Here is a 27,069-nt window from a genome sequence, read left to right as displayed (position 1 = left end):
GTTCCGTGACGCTTGAGAATGCGCAGATAGACGGCAAGGAAAGTTAGGAAACTTACAAACCTTCAGTTTTCAGCTGAATCTAAGAAATAAAAGTGTGTCTAGATTATGGAAAGGAGAACGATGGGCCTGGTGGATCGAAATGAACCTTACGAATAGAATACATAGCCAACAACACCCGGCCAACGCCTGCAGCATCTGTTCAATCTGCCAGCCTTCACTTCTTTTGTCAACGCTGGCTGCCATCACTCGCACTGATCCGGCTGCTCAAGCTATTTAGGGGTTCTTCGAAAGCCTGTATGATTGGCCAGTATGCAACTGGTCAGATACTGTTCGCCAGCGTTGAGCAATGCTCCCAGTAGTCCGCCCCCAATTTCTGGACTATTAGTGGGACTGGTCCATGGATGGATGGACTATATATGAACCAGTCTAGATGTCTGGACGGACTAGTCCCACTATTAGTCTAGATATGAATTTGTGTAAGTGGTTTTGGTGGTGTATATCTGGGTATGATGGGCGTATATTTAGTAGTACCCCTATATTCTTAATCATTGGGAAACAAAAAAGTTCCCGCAAGCACCCCCCCCTCGAAAACCAAAAATTGAAAATTCTTGAATATCTTTACAACCACCAGTCTTCATAATCTATAATCTTTATAATCTTTTCTCATACAGTCTACCTGGGCTATAACGATTCGCCACATAACGATATTCTGGTTGTAACGATTGCACAGTCATGCAATGATTATTTTTGATGTAGAATAACGATAACTTGTCTACTACGATATCGTTAGCATTTACCCAATAAATTCAATAATATCGTTATATCCAATGGCCCTAAACAATATATCCTCGCCATCGTCGCCGCTATTAAAACAGGATTCCAGTAATCTTAGGGCATCTATCTCCCCCCCATCGCCTAATCTTACTCGAAAACGACGCCGAGTAGTTATTGACGCCGAACGATGAGATATACGTCTATATAATGCGACTAGATCAGATAGTAAGCGTAAGATATAGACGCTTCAGGCCTGATTCTTGAAGAAGGATTCAGAGGCCCTAAAGCTACTGAAACGTCTACAATTATATAAGAAATAATAAAACGACGGCGATAATATACTAATCACACGTCTAAATCGATATAAGAGAGAGATTAGGGCTCGTAAGGCTTCTACGCAAAAGCAGGCATCGATTTAGACGTATTTCAGTAGTAATTAGTATAAATCTACAGAGGTCTGCACCGAAAGTCCTGCACCCGCCAAGACTCTTGCGCTCAGACTTCGGATAACGCCCCACCTAAAGGGTTACCTGGACAATGCGTCTGGAGTTCTTCGGAATCGCACCTAGCCCTAGCCAGGTTTCGGGGCTTACTGCCCCTATCAAGGCTAAAAGAAGTACCTTAAGTCCCATCATGCGCTGTGAGAAGATATTTTTAGGCTTCCCCTCTACAGGGCCGCTTTCCGAAAGTAGGGTTAGGGCTGCACTAGTGCGGGTGCAGGACTATCGGTGCAGACCTCTGTAGACTTAACGATAATTTAGTTATAACGATACTATCTTTATAAAACGATATATCGTTATAGCCTAGATAGACTATAATACTAAATAATTAATTTTAAGAATTTTAGAAGGTTTTAATTTAGATATCGTAAGATATAGTATAAATTAAGAATATACGCTTAACGTTGAAAAGTTACCTCGGCTATTCTATAATCGCTAAGACTTATCGAAAAATCTTAAGAATTTAATAGATTTTCATTTTACTATATAGTAGATAATTAGAATATTCTAAAAATTAAACGTTATAGTCTTTATTATATTTTCTAATAGTTATAAAGTTTTTAGAAAATTATAATTTATCGTTATAAAGTTATTTCAGAAGTTTCGTTTTTCAATTATTAGAAGGGGGGTGCTTGCGGAAACTTTTTTATTTTTTAATAATTAAGAATATAGAGGTAATAGAATTACGATTTTAGATTAAAGGAGTAGTAGTTTCAAGGCCGATATTATAGAGCTATTGAAGTATCTAAAGATATAATTGTAATTAAGTCTCTTTACGAGGAAAATCTATATACTATTATTAATTTATCGATACTAAAGGAAGATGTTTTAAAAGTTATAGAGTAGTCGGATTAATTAATAAACTAGTTTAAATCTACTTAAACGATTAAGTGTTATGGCTATAGCTATATCTATCGATATTACGACTTAGTACGACTTAGTATAGCTTAGCGCTTAATATAGCTTAATACTTAATATCTTAATAATAGCTTTTCTTAGAAGAATAATTATAATTTTTATTATTAAAATCTTATACTTATACTTATAATATAATAATTAATAATAATATTAATATTCGATTCGAAGATAATATATTTAGCTATTATTTTAAATCGAGATTATTTTAATAGTAAACTAATCGATAAAAATTTTTAAGAGATTTCGAAGTATATTAATCGCTTTCGCTTATATTTATTCTATTACTTTAAACTTCGCTACTTTTAAGATTATTTTTTTATTAACTTTTAGTTATAATTATATTATATTAAAAAGCTTAAGAAGATATATATTAGTTTACTAATTCTCTAATTAAGCTAATTTTAAATATATAGATAATTAATAAGATTCTAAAACTATTATTTTAGCTATACGAATTCCTAAATACGAAGTTATTTTAAAAAAACTCGAATCTTATCAATCTCGCTAATATTTATATTATTAGATATCTTATTAGAAATAATTTTAGATTCGCTTAATTATATATAGATTGTTAATATCTTAGCTAGTCTATATTTTAAATAAAAGATTTAAAAGATTTTTAATTCGTCTTATACTTCTTTAAGTAAGATATTAATTAAATTTAGAGTCTTTTAAAATTATTCTTATTTATAAGAGTAACTCTAAAAGTTTTATTAATATTAATCTTATTCTTAATAAAAATAAAAGAATCTATTAAAGTCGAAAGAAACGATTTTTTTAATTTTAGAAATCGTCTTAATATAAATCTTAACGATTTTATATTTACCGAATCTTTTAGAGTTATAAAAAAACGTCTAATAATATAATTAGATATTATAGAATATATAATTAATTAAGTCGAAGAGTTAATTAGAAATTAAAAAAATTTAGAAAATTTATAATACTTTAAAAATGCTTATTAATAAGACTATATAATTATTTTAATAATTATTAATAGATTAATTAAAAAGAAGCTAGGTTATAAATTATCTTTTCTATATAAATCTTTAATTAATATTAATATAGATACTATTTAAATTATTTATCGACTTTTATTAAAAATTAAAAAGAAGTTTTATTAGTCTAAAGTCGATTAATAGTTTCTAAATTAAGAATTAACTTAATATATATTAAGTGGCTAAGAAGATTTTTAGACTTAACTTAATATAATAAAAAAAGAATCGAGAGAATCGAGTACTTTTAATCTATCTCTTAAACTTATAGACGAATTTATTAATTATTAATTATTATCGATATCGAATAATTATTCTTAACTCTAAGACTTTTTATAATAATATTTAAGATTACTTTTATAAGTACTAGCTCTTTTTAATAGAATATATACTTTAATACTTCGCGTTTGAAAGATAGAAATTATTAAAAATCGTTAAGATCGAGAGATAAAGCGTTTAAATTTATATAATTAGAAAATTAAAGAAGATTTAATTAGATATATACTCGAAAAATTTATAAGTTCGATAGACTCTTTAGCTATTAGTCTCTTATCTTAATATTAATTAACTTTTTAAATTATTATCTTTCTATCTCGCTAGAATATAAGATCGAAAGATTTAAGAATTTATCTAAATTTTCTTTTAGAAATTCGTCGAAATTCGAAGTTCTAAAGATTTATTTAAGAATTTTATTAATAATTAAAGAAGCTTAATTATTTTATAATTAAGAATAAATTAGCTTATTTATAAATAAGAGTTATTTAATAAGATATAGAGCTTCGTCGAAGTCGTAATCTCGATTTTAGATTTAAATTTATTTCTAGAGAAAATCGTTATTTAAAATTAGTCTCGAGTTATTATTAGAATTAAAATAATCGTTTACTCTAGAAATATAATTATTTATACGCTTAAAATAATCGCTTTTCTCGAAAATATAAAAATTCTTAAAATGATTTCTAATTATATAAGTATTCTAGTTATTAGAAATCTTCGAATTAATAAAAAACTTTAAAGCTTTATTTAAGAAATATTATAATATTTAATTCTTAAAAATACTTCGCGATCTTCTTTATTCGTTATTTTCGATATATCGCGAAGTTAAAAGATAACGCTTTTATTTTTTAAGTACTTCTAATATATCTAAAGAAAGATATCTTAAAATAATATAATAATCTCTTTATAAGAGTTTACTAGAAGATAAATTATAGTCTAATAATATAAAAAGATAAACTTCTTCGAGAGTATCGATTAAATTATTTTAAATCTCTAAAGAAGACGAAAAAGATGAAATTTCGATTCGATAATTTTTTTATTACGCTAAATTAATACTTAATAAGAAAAATTAATTATTTATATAATATCGAGGTTACTAATAAGAATATAATTATTAGATATCTTTAATAAGAGCTAAATATAAACTTAGTCTTCGCTATATTTATATATAAAAAGAGAGATATAATTAAGAATTTTAATAGATAAATTTATAATAATAAGATAGCGGCGAAGCGTATTTATAAGATAAATAAGTTTTATTAAAAGTTTAATTTATTAATAACTCTAATATTAGCTAGAGTTTAACGACTCTTTAAAAATTTAATAATAAAGAAATTAATTTAGATTGCGAAGTTTAAACTTAAAATTAAATTAGATATTAAATTTAAGCGATCGCTAAAGATATCTAAAATTAAAAGAAATAAATATCGATTTAAGAGGTTATTTTCTTATTTTTATAGATATTATAGTAGAGATTATTAGAATAATAACTATTAAGAAAATAGTTAAAAAGTTATAAAGATTAATTTAAAAGAAATAAATATTAATAAAGATAATAATAATAAGAGAAATTATAATAAGAGAGAAGAGGAAGATCTTAATATATATAATCTCGAGATTTATATAGCTTTAGAAACTCTAATAGAAGAGAAAAGCTAGGGGGAATTCTTCTAAAACTTTTAATTAATAATTAGAATTTAATTAAAGAGAACTCTATTATTATATTAATTATAAGAATATCTTTAAACGCTATATTAAACTCTTAATAATATTTATAAATATCTTTTAAAAATATTAATAATTTAGACTTTATATTAATATTAATTATAAATATAGAATTAGAAAATAATAAGAAATATAATATAATATTTAAGGAGTTTTCTAATACTATAGATAGTTATTATAATAAAGATAAACGAATATATACTTTTTATATAAACTTTAGCTCTAGAGTATTCTTAGTGTCTAATTAATATTATTTAAGATTTTTAAATTAAAATAAAGTCTATCTTATATCTAATAAGAGAAAATTTTATTATAGAAGAGTAGAAGCTAATATATTACTATCGCGGAATTATATATATTTCTCTATTAATATATATATAGTAATCGAGAAAGAAGTAATAATCTTAAAAGAATTTTATATTATATTTAACTTATTTTGCGATATAATTATCGATATTAATATTCTAAAATTAAATAAAATAAATATTTAATAAGAAGAATTTAATCTTATTATTATTAAAGATAAAGATAAGATTTTTATTCGAGTAACTTAAAAAATTCTAAGAATTAAGATTAAGATTCTAGAGTTATTATTTATATCTATACTATCGATAAAAGTAAAAGTTTTATAGATATCGAAGCGTAGAAAGATTAATATCTACGCGATATCGATTACGGTTTTTTAGTTAAATATAAATTAGAATATTTTTATTAAGTATCGATCTTTAATATCGAAATATCTTTATCTATTCGAATTTATTTCTATTATTAATTTTTAGTTTAAAATCTTTATATTAGATATTTAAGCCGTAATTAATAATAATCTTTAAACTATTTTTATAATTAACTTTAAAGAATAGTTTATTAAGATTTATAAAAACTAGTTATTAAAAAGATTATCTATTTTTTAAGACTTAACTAAGTTTATAGAGATAGATTTTTATTTCGTTAACGTCTTTATGAAAAAGTTTAAAGAGAAATCGAATATATTATATATTATAGATTTTTCGAAGAAAGTTATAATATTATAAATAAATATTTTTAAATATTAGAAATTAGAATATAAGAAATAAATTAAAAAAATACTTGAAAGATATTAAATACTATTTTAATCTAACTTAAGACGTTTTAATAATGAAATTAAAATATTAATATCTTTTAAAGATAAAATTAATTTCGCTAGACTTAAATAAAATCCTTATAATTTATCTTAGCGAGATCGTCGAGCTATAAATTTTATATTAGATTCGCTAATAAAATAAGACTACGTTAAGAAGATACCTTTAGAAATTCCTTCAATTACCTTCTTACCAACTTTTATAATATAAAAAAATAATAAATCTCGAGTTATTATTAATTTGAGAAAGATAAATACTAAATTATATCTTAACGCTTACTCGCTTTTTAAGTAGAATACTATACTAAAAGCTTTAGATAAATTAATAATCTTCTTATTTATTAATTTAATTAAAGAGTTCTTTTAATAACTTATTAAATCGTTAAATTAATAGAAAATTACTTTTATTAATTCTTATCGAGAATAAGAATAATTAAAGGTTTCTATTATAGATCTTATAAATATCTCGAGTTTTTTTTAGTATCGAATAAAACGACTTCTCGCTTTATATTTTTAATAATTTATTTTAATCTATATTAACAATATAATTATTTTTTTAATATTTCTTAATAATTATATTAAATATCTTAATTAGATATTAGACTTACTAGAAAAAAGTAAAGTAACTCTCTTACTCTTTAAGTATTATTTTATTTATTTAAATATTATCGCGCTTAAATATTATATTTTTAGACTTAATCTTAATACTATAAAAGAAAAGATTAAAATAATTTAGAAAATAATCTTTTCGAGAAATCTTAGATAGTTAAAAATTAAATTAAATTTCTTTAACTATTATTATAAATTTATAAAATATTATATAACTATCGCTAGGTCTTTAATTAAATTTAAAATTAAAGATTTTAAGAAAAGCTTTAATAAGGGTAAATCTCGATAAAATTATATAGAAAAGAAATAACTCTCGATTAGTATTAATCTAGATCTTATAAAAATAGCTAAAACTTTTAAATTAAATAAGCTTATTATTAAAGTATTAAATCCATAAATTAATTTAGAATATTATAAGATCTAAGAGATTTTAAAGAATAAACTATATAACGTATTAACCTTCGCCTTCTCGAATTTTAATTAATTATTTATATTATATATTAATAATAGTAAGAAAAAAGGCTATAAAGTGATATTATATTAAATTAATATTGATAAGATTAAATAATTAGTCTTATTTCTATCGCGCGATCTTAGCGATATTGAGATTTAATATTAAACTATAAAGCTAAAGACTAGCGTCTTAATTTAAACTTTAATTTAGCTTTTTTAATTTTTCGATAATAAAGATTTTACGATAATTACTAATTATATTACTTTAAAATCTATCTTTTAAAATAAGATTAATAATTATTAGTTTGCTTGATTAAATGAATAGACTCTATACTTATTAACTTTTTAATTTAGAATAAAAATCGTATATAGAGCTAGAAAAACTTACGATAATATTAATAAATTATCTTAATTTTTTATTAAAGATTTAGTTATAGAAGAAGTATTAATAAAGAATTTAGATATAATTAACATTTTTCCTATAGTAGTATTATAAGCCAAAAAGAAATTTCTTAATAAAATTTCTACGATCTTATTTAATAATTTGTATTTTAATTATATATATAAATAAATTTAGAAGTAAATAAAGAATATCGAAGATTTAGAATTTGACTTATAAATTATTTATTAGTTTTATTATCTTAATATTTATTAAAATATGAGATAGAACACTTAGTTATATTAACTAGAGAGTTCTATAGAAGGAAAGAGCGACTAGATATAGATACACTAAGGCGTATTACGTGATTATATTACGTGATTACTAAGACGCTAAGAGTTGTATAATCCGAATTTCAATATTCCCCTTCGTATATATTCTTTTATATGTGAAATCTAATAGATATGAAGTTTAATATTAATGGTATTAAAATTAGATAGATAAAATAAAAATAACTTAGTTAATTTTCGCTAGAGTTTAGTGTTAGATAATTAAAGTAAAGTTTAAATTAGATAGTTAAAGTGAAGTTAGAGTTAAATAGTTAAAGTGAGTTTAGCGTTAAGTAGTTAAGTTAAAGTTAGAGTCGAGTAGTTAAAGTAAGTTTAGCGCTGAATAGTTAAAATAAAAAGTCGAAATTTAAAAACGACTATATTAAACCTCAAATTTCACTTTTTATTAAAAAACGGTTTTTCGAATATTTTAACTCTAGGCTATCTAATATATATCAAAAATCGATTAATTTAAAATCGAAGGATATTTATAGAGGTAACTAAATAAAATAATTAGAAGAAATTCTTCGTTCTATATATTACGATCGACTATAAGGCTTCTATAAGATTATTTTAGATATCTAATTCTTTAATAATATTAGTTAATAGTAATAGTAGTATAGATAAAAATACTTTAAAAGAGTTTTAAAGATTTAATAGCGATAGCGATAATAGCGCTAAAGAAATAGCTATTTTAATATAAAATAGCGAGTTCGTAGAGTATTAAGTCTAAGGCTCGATAAGTAGCTTAAATAAATTACGAGAATTACGAGAATTAATAAAATAACTCTTTTAAATTTAAAGTTAATTTCTCTAAATAGATAATACTATAAATAATATTCTAATTTAATTAATATATAAAATTTCTTAAATTTATTCTTAAGTAATATCTTAGTAAGTTTATTAACTATCTATTATTTAATAGAAATATATTTAAAAATAATAATATTAGTAATAATTTATTTTTATATATAATAATATTAAATATTAATATATTTAGTATATATATGAAATTAAGAATTTTTAATAAAAGCTATAGTATTCTAATTATCGTAGTAGATAATAATAGTCTATATATATTTAACGCTAAAATTAAATTAATTAAAAAGTTTATATAATTAAATTATTTTCTTAATAATCTATATTTAATGAATATATTTAATTTTATAAGAGAATAGCGCTATAATAGATTATTATTTTAATAATTAATTAATAATAATACTATTTATATTAAAAACGTAATTAGAGATAAAATATTAAGTATTTTAATTACTTATCTAATTTATATTTATATAATTAATAAGTAATTTTAAATCTTCTTTAAATATTAATTATTAATTTTTAGTATTATTTAGATATCGAAAAATACGCTTAATAGTCTTTTAATAAGATTTATTAGAATTTAAAATATATCTAGAGATTACTAAGACGGCGAATATAAAATTAAATTAAATATTTAATATTATATATATAAGTAATTCTATAATTAATTAATAGATATAGCGAGATTAATTAATAGAGATAAAATTATTTTTAGCGATATAAAATTTATCGCTATTAATAGAAGTAAGCGATAGTATAGAGCTTAATATATTATATTTCTTTAGAAATTTCTTAATATAATCTTTTTAGTTAAGATATAAAATTCGATTAATATAATTTTTAATAATTATTATATTAAGATAATAGATATAAAGTCTTAAATTAATTATCTTAAATTTCTTATTAAGCTTATTCTTAATATCTTATATTTCGATTTTATTAAAATTTATAAGTAGAATATTATCTACGTAAATAGCGATAATAATAATATTATTAATAAATATAGAGAGATTAATAATAATAAATTTAAAATCTAATTTTTTTAAATAGATTATAAGAGTATTATATTAAATTTTAGAGAATTATTTTAAATTATAAAATATCTTAATAAGCTTATATATCTTATTTTTTTAATTTTTAATTTTAAAGCTAATAAGTTAAGTAATATAAATTATCTTCTTAATATTATTATATAGAAAGATAATTTTAATATTTATTTATTTAAGCTTTTAATTTAAAGTAATTATTAATATAAAGATTATTTTATAATTTATAAACTTAATAATAAAGACGAAGATTTCGTTAAAGTTAATCTCTTTTTATTATTTAAAGTTATAAATAATTTAGCGAGCTTTATATTATATAATCTCCTCTATAAGATTACGCTTAAATTTATAAATTTATTAATCTCTTAAAATATATATATTTAATAAGAGATTTATTAGAGTTTAAGTTTTATTAGTAATAAGCGAGTTAACTTCTTTTTTTATAATAATTTTTTAATATATCTTACGATAAGAGTTCGATATAGCTTTTTTATAAATTCGAGATTTATAAAATTTAGAAGAAAAGGCTTTTATTAATAGCGCTAGAGGATTTAAAAAGAATTTCTTATATACTCTTAAGATATTAAATAAATAATTTATCGCTAAGATTAGATTATAATTATTTATAAAATAAATAATAAATTTAAAAAACGCCGTTATAGAGGCTATAGAGAGAGTTTTATTATTAAATATATTAAGTAATTACTCTTCTAAAGGCTTTAAATTAATTAAGACTACTAGTTAAGCTCTTTTAAAAATTTAAATAAAATTAAATAAATTATTAGCTTTATCTTTAACGAAAATTATTTATCTCTTTTAGCGATTTTTCTCTAAAATTATAAATAAAGAGAAAAGATAATTTTTAAGATAATTAATAATTTTAGTAAATCGTCGATTATTACGATAAACTATTATTTTAATATTATTATATATATTCTTCTCTAAAATAAAGAATATAAGCTTAAAAGAGATATTATTAAATTACTTAATATTTAAGATAATAGCGATTTCTTCGCTATTTAAAAGTATATAATAAAAATAATTTTAATAGTTTATAAATTATTCTTTAATTATATAATCTTAATATTTTTTCTAATTAATAGCTTTAAATATAATTTAATAGAAATTTATTTATTTAATAATATATAGATAAGAAATATTAGAAGAGAAATTAATATAAATTTTAAAAGAAGTAATATCTTATCTAATTATAAGTTAATAATTATATAAATAATTTTTAATATAAATAAACTCGATTTAATACTTCTATAGTAAATCGCTTTTTTTAAATATTATACTAGTTTTATACTAAATAATAATATTTAATTATTTAAATTTATTATTTATTTAAAAGTTTTTTAATATAATATCTTTTTAGATAATTTCTTTAAATAAATAAAAAACTTTTATTTTATAATTCTAATATTTTATATTATAATTAAAGCGAAGGCGAGTATAATAATAATTATTATATTCTATATTATTAAGAAAGAGCTTAAATATAATAAAAATAAACTCGTTAAATTTATTTAATAGAAGATAAATATCGAAGTGTAAAGTAAAATTATTTAGAAAGATAATTATAAATATATAGTCGTTATAAGAAATATTAAATAATTTTTAGAGATTAATATAAAATAAGTTATTTTTCTATCTTTTAAGAATATTATAGTATTTATAAAGCTTTATTTTAAGATTAATTATAAAATATAGCTTATAAATATCGTTAAGAGAAGATTTAAAAAGATTTATTTCGATATATATTTTAGTTATCTTCTTAACGTTCTAAGTGTTTAAATAATTTATATAAGTATATTATATATATAGAATATTTTTATTAATTTAAGATTTTTATTTATTAGAGGGCTTTATAGATTTAATAAGAGATTTATTATAAGCGAAAATTTCTTTATTAATAATAATTAAGATTAAAAAGATATTTTTTTAAGTATTAAGCGTATAAAGGCGACTCTAAATACGTTTAAAGAAAAATTACTATTTTTTTATAGAAAGATCGTTAGAAATAAAAGAAAGCGAGTATTATTACTTCTTTAATTATCTTTTAAAAATTAAATTAAAATTATATTTAAATATATATTAAATATTATTAAGAGTTTAAATACGCTTAATACTTTTTATTTTATATTTAAAATTAATATTATTAAAGTCGATAGTTATATAGCTATCGTCGACGAGTTTATTAATAAAATAAAATTTTTAAAATCTAAAGAAATTTTTAAAAATTAAGAAATTATAAATAATATATTAAGTATAAATATAATTATAAAGTTAAAGAGATATTATTATTACTATAATAGAAAGTATAATAGTAAAAACTCTATTTAAAAATTTAATTTTAAAAGATTTATAGATTTTATTATTTAAGATTTAGAAGTTAATAATAAATATAATAGCGATATAAGTAATAAAGTAGCGTATTATTATAAATTAGATAATTATAATAGCTACTTTAATATTAAAAGATTAATTCTTCTTTTTTTTAGACTTTTTAAATTTAAATTTAGTATTAATATTATTATTTTTTTAATTATCTTTTTTATCTTAATCGCTATAACCTTCGCGATCTCTATTTTTAAAGATTTAAAATTCTTTATAAGCGCGTTTACGCTTTAGTTATTCGAGATATTTTTTAATAAAATAAAAGTTCTTATTATAAAGAATATAGAATTTATAAATTTATATTTAGATATAAGAGTTAATAGAATTAATATTATTTTAAATATAATATTTAATTAATATAAGCGCTATAGAAATAAGAATATAAATATCTATTTCGATATAGATAGTTATTATATAAGTATTAAAGAACTTAATAAAAATAGTAGAATTAGAGATAATATTAAGTTATTATATTCTAGCGTAAATTAGTATAAATTTAAAAGATTTATTTTTATTATAAGAGTTATAATTTTAATTATAGATCTTATAATACTAAATATACTAATTATCTAAGCTCTTATAAAAATAATAAATCTTTTAATTCTTATTAATAATAAAGGGAAATTTTTTAAATAAGTTATTAATTTTATATAATAGATTAATAAATTAATTAATATAGATTTATAACTTATTTTTATAAATAATAAAGATAAGAGATTTTAGTCTCTAAATAATAAAGCTAAAAATATCTAATTCGCGAGATTTATATTTTTTTAAATTCTTTTAAATAATTATAATATTAGTATAACTCTTAATAAGATTATATAAGTTATTTTTATAGCGAGTCTTTATTATAATATAGAGTTTATAATATACTTTAATTTATATTATAATATTTATATTAATAATAATCTTAAAGATATTTCTTTTAAATTATTATTCGATTACGATTTTTATAATAACTATTAAATAAGAGATTAATTAAATTATATCGATTTTAATATAGTATTAAAGGTTTAATAGAATAAAGAAATCTTATATATTTCGCTTTTATTTATAATAATTAGAAGTACTCTTAAATATAAAAATTTAATAAAATTAATTTAAATTAATTAAAAGCTTAATATCGATATATTTAGATATAATACTATTTATAAAAAATAAATTTAATTTTTAGAATTTAATAAAATAAAGCTTTAATAAGAGTTTAAATTTAAGAATAAGATTTATAATATAATAGAGTTTAATAAAATAGATAAAATAAATAGCGCTAATAAAATTAGCTTTACTTTAAACTCGAAGAGTTTTTTATTTAAAATTAACTCTAATAGTAATTTAGAGATAAATTAATTTGATATAATAATAGAATTAGCGTAAGAAATTAAAGTATACTCGCTATTAATATTATTTATATTTAAAATATTTATAATTATTTAAAGCGTATAGAGAAAGTCTTATTAAGTTTTAAAATTAGCTCGATATAATTTAAAGCGTTATTTAAAAAGAAATCTTATATTACGATCTATAACGTAGTTAATAATATCTTAAAAAAATAAACTTTAATTTATAGATATTAGAGGAAAATATAATATAAGTATATAATAATTTAATAAAATATTATCTTTCTTTATACTTAAGAGAGAGTTTAATTAAATTTTATTCTTTATACTATTATCGCGATTATCTTAATCGCTCTCTATTATATTTATAATATAATATTATCTATTAATTAACTCTTTTATTAAAGAAATTAATTAAGATCGAGTATAAAATTACTTATAATTTCGCTTCGCTCGCTTATTAAATTTAACTAAAGCTTCTTCGCGAGATTGCTTTATTTTTATAAGTATAAAGAGTAATTATTCTTTAATCGCTATAATAGAGAGTAATTTCTTTATATATATTAATATACTGGATATATGAGATATAAATTATTTTCTCTTTTAGCGTTACGCCGTTATTTTAAATTAGATTTTAATTCTTATTATAAAAATTATATAATAAGATATTAGAGTCTAATCGCTTATTATTAATTTTTAATATAGCGAAATATAAGAATAAGAATATATTATCTTTTATCTTTAGCGTATTTTATTTAATATAGAGAAATTAATATATTTTAGCGATTATAGCGATTATATAACGAAAAGGTATAGATATATAATATCTTATTATAACGTATAATAGCTTTAATATTATACGATTAAATATAATATTATTTAACTCGCTCGAAATTATCTTATATTAAAAGCGATATAAAAGTTTATATAATAAATTATTAATATAATATATTAGTATATTAATAATTTCGATATAGCCCCCTTTACTTATAACCCTTATCTTTTTTATTAAAAGTATATTCGATATATATTATTTAGCTAGAATAATTATTTTAAAATAAAAAATATCTATATTATAAAGATTAATAAAAGAGATTCTCCGCGGTTATAATTGCTACTATTTAATAAATATTAATATAATAAATATATTAAAAGTAGTTATAATTATAATAGATAATAGATAAATTATAAAATAATTAAAATAGTTATCGAATAGAGTTTAGGTTTATAATCTATTAAAATATAAGGTAGAATATTTAGTTATATTAACTAGAGAGTTCTATAAAAGAAAAGAGCGATTAGATATAAATACACTAAGGCGTATCACGTAATTATATCATGTGATCGTTAAGACGTCAAGAGTCACGTGATTCGAATTTCAATAATATTAACTCGGAATTATTTTATATACTAAATAAGAAATTAAATCGCTTATATATTCTCGAAAAATTAATCTATAGAGTCTTAAAGTATAATTATAATTATTATACTTATAGAGATATATATCGAATATATAATCGACTTTATAGCTCGATATATTTTTTAAAAATATAAAAGATAATTTAGAAGTATATCGATAATTATTTAATATATTAATTATTAAAACTTTTTTAACGATTATTATATGAATAACTTTAATTAGTAAGAAGTTTCTAATAATCGTTAAAAGAACTATTTATAGACTTTATAATTAAATTATTCTTAATTTTTAATAGATATAATTATATCTTAATAATTATCGATAAATTCTTTAAATTTATTTAATTAATATTAAGGAATAAGAAAGATATAATAGAGGTTTAGGCGGTAAGATATTTCGATTAGATCTATAGATTTTAGAGAATTCTCTATAAATTAATCTTCGATTGAGATCTTAAATTTATTAATATATTTTAAAGAACGCTATTTTTAAAATATAAGATAATATTAAAAATAATAGTAGTTTATTACTTTTTAGCGAATAGATAAATAGAATATATAAATTAAATAATAGAGATAGCTCTATAATATCTATTTATTAATAAATATAAAGAGAATTAGAATATTCTATTAGCGAAAATTAAGTATTCTCTAAATATTATAGAGAATATCTTAACTTTTATTATTTCTTTTAAAGTACTTTATAAAGTTAAATCTAGAGATTTTCTAATAAGTATAATCTTAGATAAAGATTTAATATTTATAGACTTTATTAAAGCTTAAGAGATAATTTATAATAATATTTCTAATATAATTAAGCTAGTATAGATTAAGATAATTATTAAATATAATATTAAATATAGAATCTCTAATTTAATTAGAAATATATATTTTAAATTAACTAAAACTAAAGATATAGATTACTATATTCTTAAAGATTTCTCGTTATTTATTAAAAAAGTTGATTTATATAGAATTCTTAAAAAGATTAATACTTTAATTTATAAGTTAAAACTTTTATCTAATATATTTAAGATTTATTTGATTATTTTAATTATTTATTTAAAGTAAACTAAGTTAAACTCTTTTAATAAAGAAATATCTCTATTTATATTTATAGTTATTAAGAAATAAGAGAAGTATATAATAGAGAAGATTATATATTAAGAGAAATAAGGGAAGAAGAATAAATATCGTGTATGCTGAAAAGGGTATTTTAAAACTATTTAGAAATCTATTAGTATATTTTGAGAGGATATATTAGAAATAGTTAAGAAATTCGAGAAGTTAAGAATACGAAAATAAGATTATAGATTCTCGCTTTTTTCTCTATACTTATAAAGTAAAAATAGATTAAAATAAATTTAAATCTTTTTATTATTATACTTCTATCTTTATTTATATAAATATATTTATATTTTATTTTAGTTTAATAGTATTCTACTTTAGCTATATTTTATATTTATTAATATATAAATATTATATATATAGATATTATCGCGAAAGTAGTAATACTTTCGCGTTTTTTCGCTAATATAATTTATCGAAAGCTCGAGTATAGATATAAGAATATTTTTAAAAAGAAGATTAATTCTTATCTAATTAATTAGTTGCGAATTAAAGTAAATAATAATTATATCTAGCGTTTTTCGAGTATAAGCTCTTACTATTTAAGGCTTATTTAGAAAAAAATCTAAAAATATTTTTCTAATATTTTTATACTTTTAAAGATCTAAAAAAATATTATAACTCGTATTTCTTATATAAATAACTTTAGAGATTATTTAATATCGATTTTATAATATAATAATATTATACTTCTTTATTATCTCGTTAAATTTAAATTCGAGAATCTTTTTAAGCTTTATAATATAACTCTTATAATTCTAAATAATTAATATCTCTACTTCTTAATCTAGAATACTCTATAACTATTAATTTAAAAAGTACTTTATTATATTATAAACGAAGTTCTCTAATTAGTTATTAATAATATCGCTAAACTTTTAAATTTTAATAAAAATCTTTATTAGATAAAGAAAGATATTAGTCGTTATTCTTTTATTTTTTTATTTTTTTATACTTTTAATTACGATAATTACTCTCTATTTAATACTTTTTAATCGATTTAAACTAAGATCTATATAAAGATATTAAAATAATTAAAAATCTTAGAAGCTTTTTATATTTATTATTTATAAGATCGCTAGAGAGATATTAGACTATAAGATAAGAATAAAGATTTCTTATTTTTTAATCTTAATAATTATTTATAAATTCGCTATAAAGTATTATTAGTCGTAGTTTTAAGAATAGATTAGATTTTAAATTACTCTAAAGAAGTTATTAATATTATTTCGAGAATCGCTTTTAATTATATTAATCTTTAGAATTTTTAATAAACTATTTTCGAGAATACGAATAAAGCTTTTTAATATATTTATAATAATTTAGAAAAGTTATTAAATATAGACTAAAGTTAAAATTAGAGTAATTTTTTACTATATTTCTTACTAATTCTAGAGTTAACTATATTAATACTTTAAGCGTTAAAAAATCTAAATTACTTATTTAATATAATATTTATTATTTTAAAAAAATTTAAAATTTTAATTATCGACGTAAAGAAAGAGAATATTTTTATTATTTATTAAGATTTAGATAGATTAATAAATCGCTAGATTTTTAGTAATTTAAATAGCGAAGAAAAGTTTAAGAATATTATATTATAATTTTAAGCTAGCTATATCGAGAAATCGAAGTAGCTTATTATTAATAGATTTTCTATTTATATTATTATTAATATTATTAATAATATTATTAAAAAGAAATTTCTTCTCTATTATAGAACTTTTATAATCTTACTTAATTTTTAAAAATTTTATATAATAAGATTATATATTAAAAATAGATTTAAGTTTTAAAAGCTTAACTTTAATTTAAAAGAATAGTTAATTTAAAACTTTATATCTTATAGTATATTAGTTATATAAAAAGATAAGGATAATATTAAACGCTTTATTATATAAAATATATATTAATTATATAAGAATCTTAAAGAGTGTATAGAACTTATATATAAGCTCTCTACTAGCGCTTAAAAGAATATAAAAAATAAAATATACTCTAATAAATTAATAAAAAATATTAAAGAAAAAATAATATAATATTATTATCTAGAAAATATTTATTCGAATAATTATAGAATCTTAAAAGATTAAAATATTTTAGAGAGTCTTTTATTAAATAAATAATAGAGACTTAAAAAGTTATAATCTTTTTTAACTTTATATCTTAATTAAATATTAATTATAATTTTAATATTAAGCTCTTTTAGATAAGCTCTATTAAAAACTTTATTAATTAATATCTTATTTTTAATTATATAGCTAGTTTTACTTTTAAGCTCTATTTCGATATTATTAATAATAAACTTTTTAAAAATTAGATATTTAAAGAATAAGATATTAATAAAGTTAAGAAGTATAGAGATTAAATTATTTAAATAAGTTGTTAAGCTATTTATTATTATCGCTTTTACTAATTAAAAGATTTAAACTTTAATTATCTTCGACTTATATTAGAATAACGCGATAGTAATTTTAGCGAATAAATTTTTAATATTTAAAGTAATAACGATTATAATAGATAAAGAATAGATCGAATAAAATATTAATATCGTTTTATAAAAAAGTGATAACGCTATTAAGACTCTCGCGGTGAAGTTTTTAAATATAAAATCTCTAATTACTTAATATAAGAATTAAAATTTTAAAATCTCTCTAACACTCGACGAATAGATAAATTTAAAAGATTATATTTAAATTAATAAAATTCTTAGCACTATTATTAAGTATCTATCTTAAATTTATTAATACTTTTTATTTACTTTAACGCTTAAAATAAGCTTTCTCTTAAGAGAAAAAGATATTATAGCTTAGTACGGCTTAATATAGTTTAGCGCTTAGTATAGCTTAACACTCGATATCTTAGTAGTAGCTTTCCTTAGAAGAATGATTATGACTTTTATTATCAAAACCTTGTGCTTATGCTTGTGACATAACATCAAGCATTTGGACGGACTGTGGACTGCGTAAATAGCTTTATTTGGGACTAGTAGGCCTGTGGACGGACTAGTCGGACAATTGGGAGCATTGGCGTTGAGTCCTTGTCAAGCTGAGGGAGGCTCTGCTCTCGTTCCGAAAGCTCTTCTAGAAAGGTTTCTGTAGCCGATCTCTCCCAAGTAATCTTCAATCCGCTGTCCATTCCTTGATGCTCCCAGTCTTCTATCTGCCGCGCTACATATGGAGTCGCCCGCTCCATGTGTATTGTTGGGAAATGTGCGTAATGCGACGGTGAGCTGTCACGCCTCGGGAAGACGCCGGGCGTAGGCTCACGCCTTCAGTATCTCGATGGCGTTCAGACCCTTTTTGAATGAATAATATTTTCATGAGTGAGTGTCATCAATAAAGACATTACACATAAGAGTGAAAAAGAATGTCCTCTTGTCAAACGATTAGGCAGTTGATGTTATGTTTGAGTCCAGCGTTGGAGCATGCCGTCAGGCTGCCTTGAAATTGTGAAATTTAAACAAACCAGATGTGCAAAAATCTCGAAGGTTCAACTAGGAGATCACAACGTGATGGTGGAGCAGCGTGCAGGGGTGCAATTTCAACAAAGGATGTAGAATGAAGACATCAATGGCTAGCGTTTTAAGGATAATGGCGGGGCTCAATACTTCCACGGCTTACATTAAAGGTACTTCACGGGTTTCGATTCTTTAATCCTAGGAAGATTTGACAGTGCAGTCATAATCGTCTAGATAATTTATCCAATCTTTGAACAGTAGCTAAATAGGCCGGCGTTGGTTTAGAAGACCCACCCAAACTGTCCAAATTCTGTAACAAGCAACAGAGGTTGATGATGAAAGGAGGTATTATTAGATGGCAGTTACTTGATAAGCAGAAGCAGAATAAGTGCTGGGGACTGCGCTTATTATGCAGTCTGCACTTTATTTGGCTAAGCCTTCCCCACATTCCGCAGACCTCGGCACGCTAGTGTAGAGGATCTACGACAATCAACTTCCGGTCTTGCTGAACTTCTTACCACCAGTTCAATTCAAACGCATGAAACACACTATGTCTAAAATATCTACTCCCCACAAAGAAGCAATGGCTCCAGCTACATCAGCTGCCCAGCATGGCGATAACATTGCCCATGCCCTCGCAGGTGCTGGTGGGGGTCTCCTCTCTATGACCTTGACGCAAGCCATTCCTTCTCCAGCCCCACCAGTGTTGCAATGCTAAGCGACCTCACAGATACCCACTCATCACGCTTTCCACCCGTGCACAAGTTGAATCCAAGCGCGCTCAATCGTCAACCTATGATGCCATTCGTCGCATCGTCCACCGAGAGGGCGTGACAGGTCTTTACTCGGGCCTGGATAGCGCCCTTTTTGGCATAAGCGTTACCAATTTTGTCTATTACTACTGTAGTTATTTGTCTCTATCTATACGGGCCACGGGCCGGCTCACTCGGCCTCAGCATCGCCAGCTAACAATGTCTTTGCCCAGGGTACGAGTGGACCCGTGCCTTCTTCGAACGTGCAGCAATCCGCAGCTCGCGCGCATCTAAGAAGCTCACAACTATCGAGTCTATGATCGCCGGAGCTATCGCCGGTAGCGCCACTGTCCTCATCACAAATCCAATATGGGTTATCAATACGAGAATGACAGCCCCCCTATCCGAATCCTCTTGTTCGAACCTTCCCACATCTTCCACAACGTCCGACAGGCCGGCACGAAAACCATCGAGCTTTGCAACTGTGATGAGATTGATTAGAAGAGAGGGTCCCACTGCTCTTTTCGCAGGGGTATTGCCTGCGCTTGTTTTGGTGGTAAATCCGATATTGCAATACACGATCTTTGAACAGCTGAAAGATGTCCTCGAGAAGCGGAGGAGAGTTACTTCACGCGACGCTTTCTTTCTCGGGGCCATTGGCAAGCTACTGGCGACTAGCATCACTTACCCATATATCACGGTGAAGAGCAGGATGCATGTGGCAAGTGGCGAGACTCCTCGGGACGGCGTGATTCAGAGTCTCACGCGAGTTGTGAGACAAGAGGGTTGGAGTGGACTTTACAAGGGCATTGTACCGAAAGTCACCCAGAGTGTTATCACGGCTGCATTTTTGTTTGCCTTCAAGGACGCACTTTATGAGATGAGCGTGCACGCGCGGAGAAAGGTACCAGCGAAGCTACCGCGGGAAAATAAGAATTAAAGCAAAGAACGATCAGTACATACAGTGTTATTTTTTAATTCCGACGGCCATCCAAGTAGGACAATGCCCACTTATCTACCTGCTGGTTCATCATCTGGGTGTATACGATAATGCCCAACTAAGCATTGCAGCACGACCCACTGGAATTTGCAATCTTTGCCACAGAACCTTACTCATTGATGAGTGGGATACTCTGATGGCACTGGAATATGTTCTGGTACGAGTACTAATGCAAGGATACGGCTGCACCGGCTGCGTGATGTATTCAGATTTCACGGTACCTTTTTGGGTGATCCTGACAGCTCTCTACTCTAGAAAACATGAAGGGGCTATGCAGGCGCGAATCTTCATTGACAAAGGACTTTGGAAGGTATGTCACACTGAGCGTGGAATCATGTGTGCTTTGTTCGCGAAATCCAGCGATCGGATGCCGTATAGTCTTTCTCCAACGGTTCTTCCTTTGTGGTTATGTCAGTCCGAGTCAGTAATGCACAGGTCGTTTTGCGTGTAAAAGACCACAATGTGGAATTTAAGCCAGTTCATCTCAATGCTATCTTTATGCTGTCTTTATTGGAAAAGATGCCTTATGCAATGCGGCTGCTTAGAACAGCCTCTTTCAGGCCCCAAACCCTTGCTGGTAATGTCACTGACTCACAACGTCTTGCATGTTCTTCTCGTTCAAGAACGTCACTTTCGAAGAGATGAGGCAGCGCCGAAATCTTGTCATTATTCGCTGTCTAGGAAAACCGTCAACATCAATTTGCCGGCTATTAGGTTGCCTCAGCTCCTACTCTACATAAAACATCGATTCACACTACCAAGCCCCTCTCCTACAGTTCACGGCATCAAAGCAAACATTGCTGCCCACGTCCTCAGTCCGCCGAGAAGTCGAAACCTAGTCTGACCCCACCGACGACGCCGTGGCATTGCCATCGATCATGGTAGAAAATGAAAAGCAACAACTCAACGACTTCTCTCCATCCACGACCGATAACCAAAGACCCGCCAGATATGCCGGGACTGGGAGATTGATATTCTTTAAAACGTGAATCGGATCGATGACTTCTTCGTACAGTACGCGTAACGTTTTGCAAGGGCCTCCGCGTACTTCAGGGTGATCGTCAAGGACCCCACTACGTTTCGAATGCGCGCTGAGAGGGGCGTCGAGGGGCGTTCGAGCAGCTTGCGCCCGTATACCACAGAGTAGAAGCGGCCGGCCACGTCAGGGGGAACGGGGAGATGGCTCGACTGCGAGATATCTCGGCGAGCTGGGATTGGATGATCGTGTCTGCTTTGGTGCAGGCGAAAGGGACGGCGTCGGCTCTGGAAATTAAGGTCGGTGCGAGCGTGTTGCCGATTGCGGCATTGTGAGATTGGGAAAGAGTCGGCGCGATAGCGAAGGCTAGGAGGGGAAGAATGTACTTGGATTTCGTCTTCAGATGATTGATTTGTAGAGGTGGTACCTAATTATCCGAGCTGATAGAACGTGGTATCGAGAATGCCGTATCACCTCGTGAGGTAGTAAGTCACACCCTCGGGCACTAAGCCTAATATGGTATGAACCCTACATAAATATCGACTTTCAATACTACTCCTCGATTTTTATACTAATATATAGCTATATAGATATATAATAAATAAAGCGATTTATTTATAAATTTAGATATTACTATAATAATCTATTCTAATTCTTTATATTAATTATTTAAATTAGAGATAACTTATTTAATCTAAGAAAAAATACTTAATACTATAACTTTTAGCCTATATTTAATCTATAATTAATCGCTATCCTCTTAATCTTTACTATCTTAAAATATTTTATCGTTATTATTTATTAATATATAAAGATTCTTTTAGCATCTTCGCTTTCGATAATAATAGAATATATTTTATTTATTATATTTCTAAGAGGTTTATTGATATGAAAGTATACTATGAAAGCTGTGTGTATAGGTGGATTAATTGATTATCTAGCTAAGGGGATCTGCTTGCTAATATACTCGCCTGTTAGAGTGCTTCTAAACCTTAGCCAACGCTAGTGTACAGTACCGGAGAGCCATTAGGCCGACCCAGCCACATTCCCCTAATTAGTAAGAGATTGCAGTAGTAAATAGAAAACACGTCCTGGCTGATCTTATCGTCTTCCTTATACCTCGCTATCGCCACCCTCTACCCTCTCACCTCTCTCATATCTCGCTATCGTTAAATCTTCGCGTATACTATTTCTAATAATCTTAATATTATATCTTTACCTCGTGCGCTAGCCTCTATAATATAAGGGCTTTAAAAATATCTAGAAGAAGCTCGATTAATATGATAGTAACTTCGAGAATATTAATCGAGATCGCACTCCGAAAGTAGAGTACTTAGACGAAATTTTACCACCTAAGAAAAATCTATTTTAACGCGTTTAGATTATTATTACCCCCTTCGAAGCTCTCTATTTCTCTCTTCTCTTATAAATATAAGGCGTCTATCTCTTTAAATAAATAGAAAAAATATTTCTAAAAGGATAATAAGCGTAGTAAGCTTACTTTAGTAATATTCTCGAAGCTAATATTAATAATATTAAAGCTATTCTCTTATACTCTAAAGATATATTAAGCTACTTTCTTATTAGACTTATCTATTTACTAGATAGCTAAAAAATTCAATATATATTAATCTTTAATAGATAATTTCTAAATATATAATAAGTTTAATAACGCGATTATAAAGATACTTAGATATTCTATTAATAGTATTATTTATATAAAGAGAAAATTATTAATAAGATCTAGAGATATCTTTGAAATAATATTATATAGAGAATACGAGATAGATAGTTCTCTAATAAAACTTTTAATAAAACCTCTCTATAGCGATAGCGATATCTCTCTAAATCCCTTATAGTAGACTGTTAATTCCGCTATATTCTTTATATAAATTTCGTCTTAAGCGGTAGTAAGGCTTACGAGCCTCGATAGTTATCTAGAAGTCTTCTTTATCTTATAAGATACAATAGCGATATCTTTTAAAATCTTTTATTAGAGTTACTGTGTAAGAAGCATACATATACTCCTAAAAAGAAGTTTCACGAAGAAGCGAAAGATATTTCTTAGTTCTAATTATGATTAATTAATTAAGCTAAAACTATAAATGAAATCGAAGAAAGAAAGTAATACGCTAAGTTACGCTAGTTAGATTTTTCACGCTATATTAGAAATATAATAATTACTCTTTCTTATAAAAAGTTATATTATTTTTAAGCTTTTTCTTATATTATAAAAATTTAAATATAAAGATATATAAGATAGAAAAGAAGGTATTTCTTTCTAGACGAAATTAAGATATCTTATAAAGATTTAGATATAAAAGTATAGAAAAGAAGATATATAGATTTTACTCTTTATAAAATAAGAGAAAAGAGTAGATATAAAGATTTAAATATAAAAGAAATCGAATTAAAAAGAGAAGAAAATATTTTGATAAGATTTAATTAGATCTAAGATAGAGAAAGAAAGATATATACTTTTTTTAAGAGATATAAAAATATCGCGATAAGATTTAATCGGATTATTAGATTTTATATTTAAACGCTCTTCTTAGTTATAGCCTTAAAAACGAAAAATTCTTTCTTTTACTCTTTAAATTCTATAAAAGACTTTCTATCGTTATTATAAACGAATATAAAAATTATTAGATCTAGATATTTCTTAGCGAAGATTTCTTATATATTATTTAAGATATTAAGAATTCTACCTAATAATAGTTTACTAATATTTTAATATTTTTTAATACTCTTAATATCGATCTTTCTATCTTTAATTTATTTATTATCTTAATTTAAAAAAGATAAAAATTTCTAATATCTTTAATAAATTTTATTACGCTTTTATACTAAGCTAAGAATAAAGTAATTATTTTATAAATTCTTTTTATTATCGTTAAAAGTGTTATTAGCTTTTCTTATATTCTTAAAAGAGTATTCTTTAATAAATTAATCTTCTTCTTTATATATATATAATTATTATAAATATCTACTTTCTTAACTTCTAACTTTAAATTTAAATTCTTAAAGATAAATAATTAATAAATCGATTTCTTCTTAATTATTATCTTATTACTTAAATTCTTAACTTTTAACTTCTTAATAGTCTTTCTTAAGAATTTAGCTTCGATTATAATATTCTCTATTCTAGATCTTATCTTATAAATTAAAACTCTATTCTTCTTAAGTTATTTTATATTAGCGTTTAACGACGATATTATTTATTTCTTAATCTCTATTAAAGTATTCTTAGTCTTTTTTAAAAAATCTATCTTCTTTATAGCGACTTTCTTTATCTTTTTAAAATTATATTTAAAATTTTAAATAAAGTAGAAATATTCTTAATAGAGATTATAATTATTATATTTTATAACGTTAATATAAACGCTAATATCTCGAGAGTAATTATATTCTTTCTCTTTATCTTTATATAATTATTAAATCTTAAATATAATCTTATAATATTACTTAATTTTATTATTATCTTTTATATTTATCTTCGCTAATTAATCTTTTATAATATAATTCTAATATAGATATTTATTTATAAAGATTTAAGACTAATATTAATATCGCTAGATTTTAATAAAACTTTATATTTCTATTATTTTAACGATTTAAATATTTAAAAGATCTATATAATAAAAAGAAGAATTAATATTTTTATTTACTTTCTTAATAAAAATAGCTTTATTTTAATAATAATCTTTATTTTTAAAAAAATTCTTTATCTAATATAAGATTAATTTAAATCTTAAAATAGAAGATATTCTTAAATAACGATATATAAAATTAAGAAAGTTATTTAAATTTTAATAATAAAGACTTAATAGATATATTAAAAGACTTCGCTATATATAAAAATAATAAGAATTTTAATTAAATATATTTATTTAAGAATTTTTAAGTTTATAAAAGTAATCTAGATAAATTTAGAAAGAATAATTAAAAATATATTATAGTAGAATATTATAATTCTACTATTTTAAGAGTAAATCTTCTTTTACTTTAAGTCGAATATAATTAATTATTTTATCGAGATCTATAATACTCGATTAAAAGAATTTAAATTATTTAAATATATATTTAATTTAATCTTAGAGAATTAACTTTAAGATCTTAAAATTCGCTATTTCTATTTTTTTAAATCTTAAATAAAATTATTAACGCTTTACTTTTTTAGCGATAACTTTTAAATTATTAAAATTATAAAAAATCTTTTTTTAAGAAATAAAGTTATATTCGATTATAAAGTATTAAAAAAAAATATAATAAGATAAAGAAAAGAAATAAGAAGCTAATTAAGTTATTTTACTTCGCGATTATAAATTATAAAGTCTTTTAAAATTCTCGAAATTTTCGAGATTCTCGAAATTTTCGAATTTAAGTTTCTATATAATAATATATTAAAAAATATAAGTTAATAAAGTAAATTATATTTATAATCTAATAGTTTAATAAAGTCTAAAAATTATATTTTATTTAATATTTAGCTTAATAGTATATTAATAATATAAAAAATAATTTTTACACTATAAACTTATATAGAGTTTTAAGATTTTCTCTTTTAATACTCTTTTTATAAGCGTTTTTTATATTTTAAATTATAATTATAGATTAAATCCTTTATATTCTTTAAATTTTTTTATCTTATATTATA

The 27,069-nt window shown here is 23.2% G+C and overlaps 1 protein-coding gene across 1 annotated transcript; it reads left to right on the top strand.

Moving 5' to 3' along the window:
• Window positions 1-20,267: 20,267 nt before the first annotated feature.
• On the top strand, window positions 20,268-21,376 carry HO133_003680 (uncharacterized protein; the record flags this gene model as incomplete). The annotated part of the gene is made up of 3 exons (XM_037294602.1): window positions 20,268-20,359; window positions 20,415-20,587; window positions 20,670-21,376. 3 exons carry the CDS (start codon window positions 20,268-20,270, stop codon window positions 21,374-21,376), a joined length of 972 nt encoding a protein of 323 aa, XP_037149290.1.
• Window positions 21,377-27,069: the final 5,693 nt, after the last annotated feature.

The sequence above is a fragment of the Letharia lupina genome (genome assembly GCF_014066315.1).
Source record: "Letharia lupina isolate WasteWater1 chromosome Unknown contig_18, whole genome shotgun sequence".
NCBI lineage: Eukaryota > Fungi > Ascomycota > Lecanoromycetes > Lecanorales > Parmeliaceae > Letharia > Letharia lupina.
This window is presented reverse-complemented; position numbering and strand designations above follow the sequence as displayed.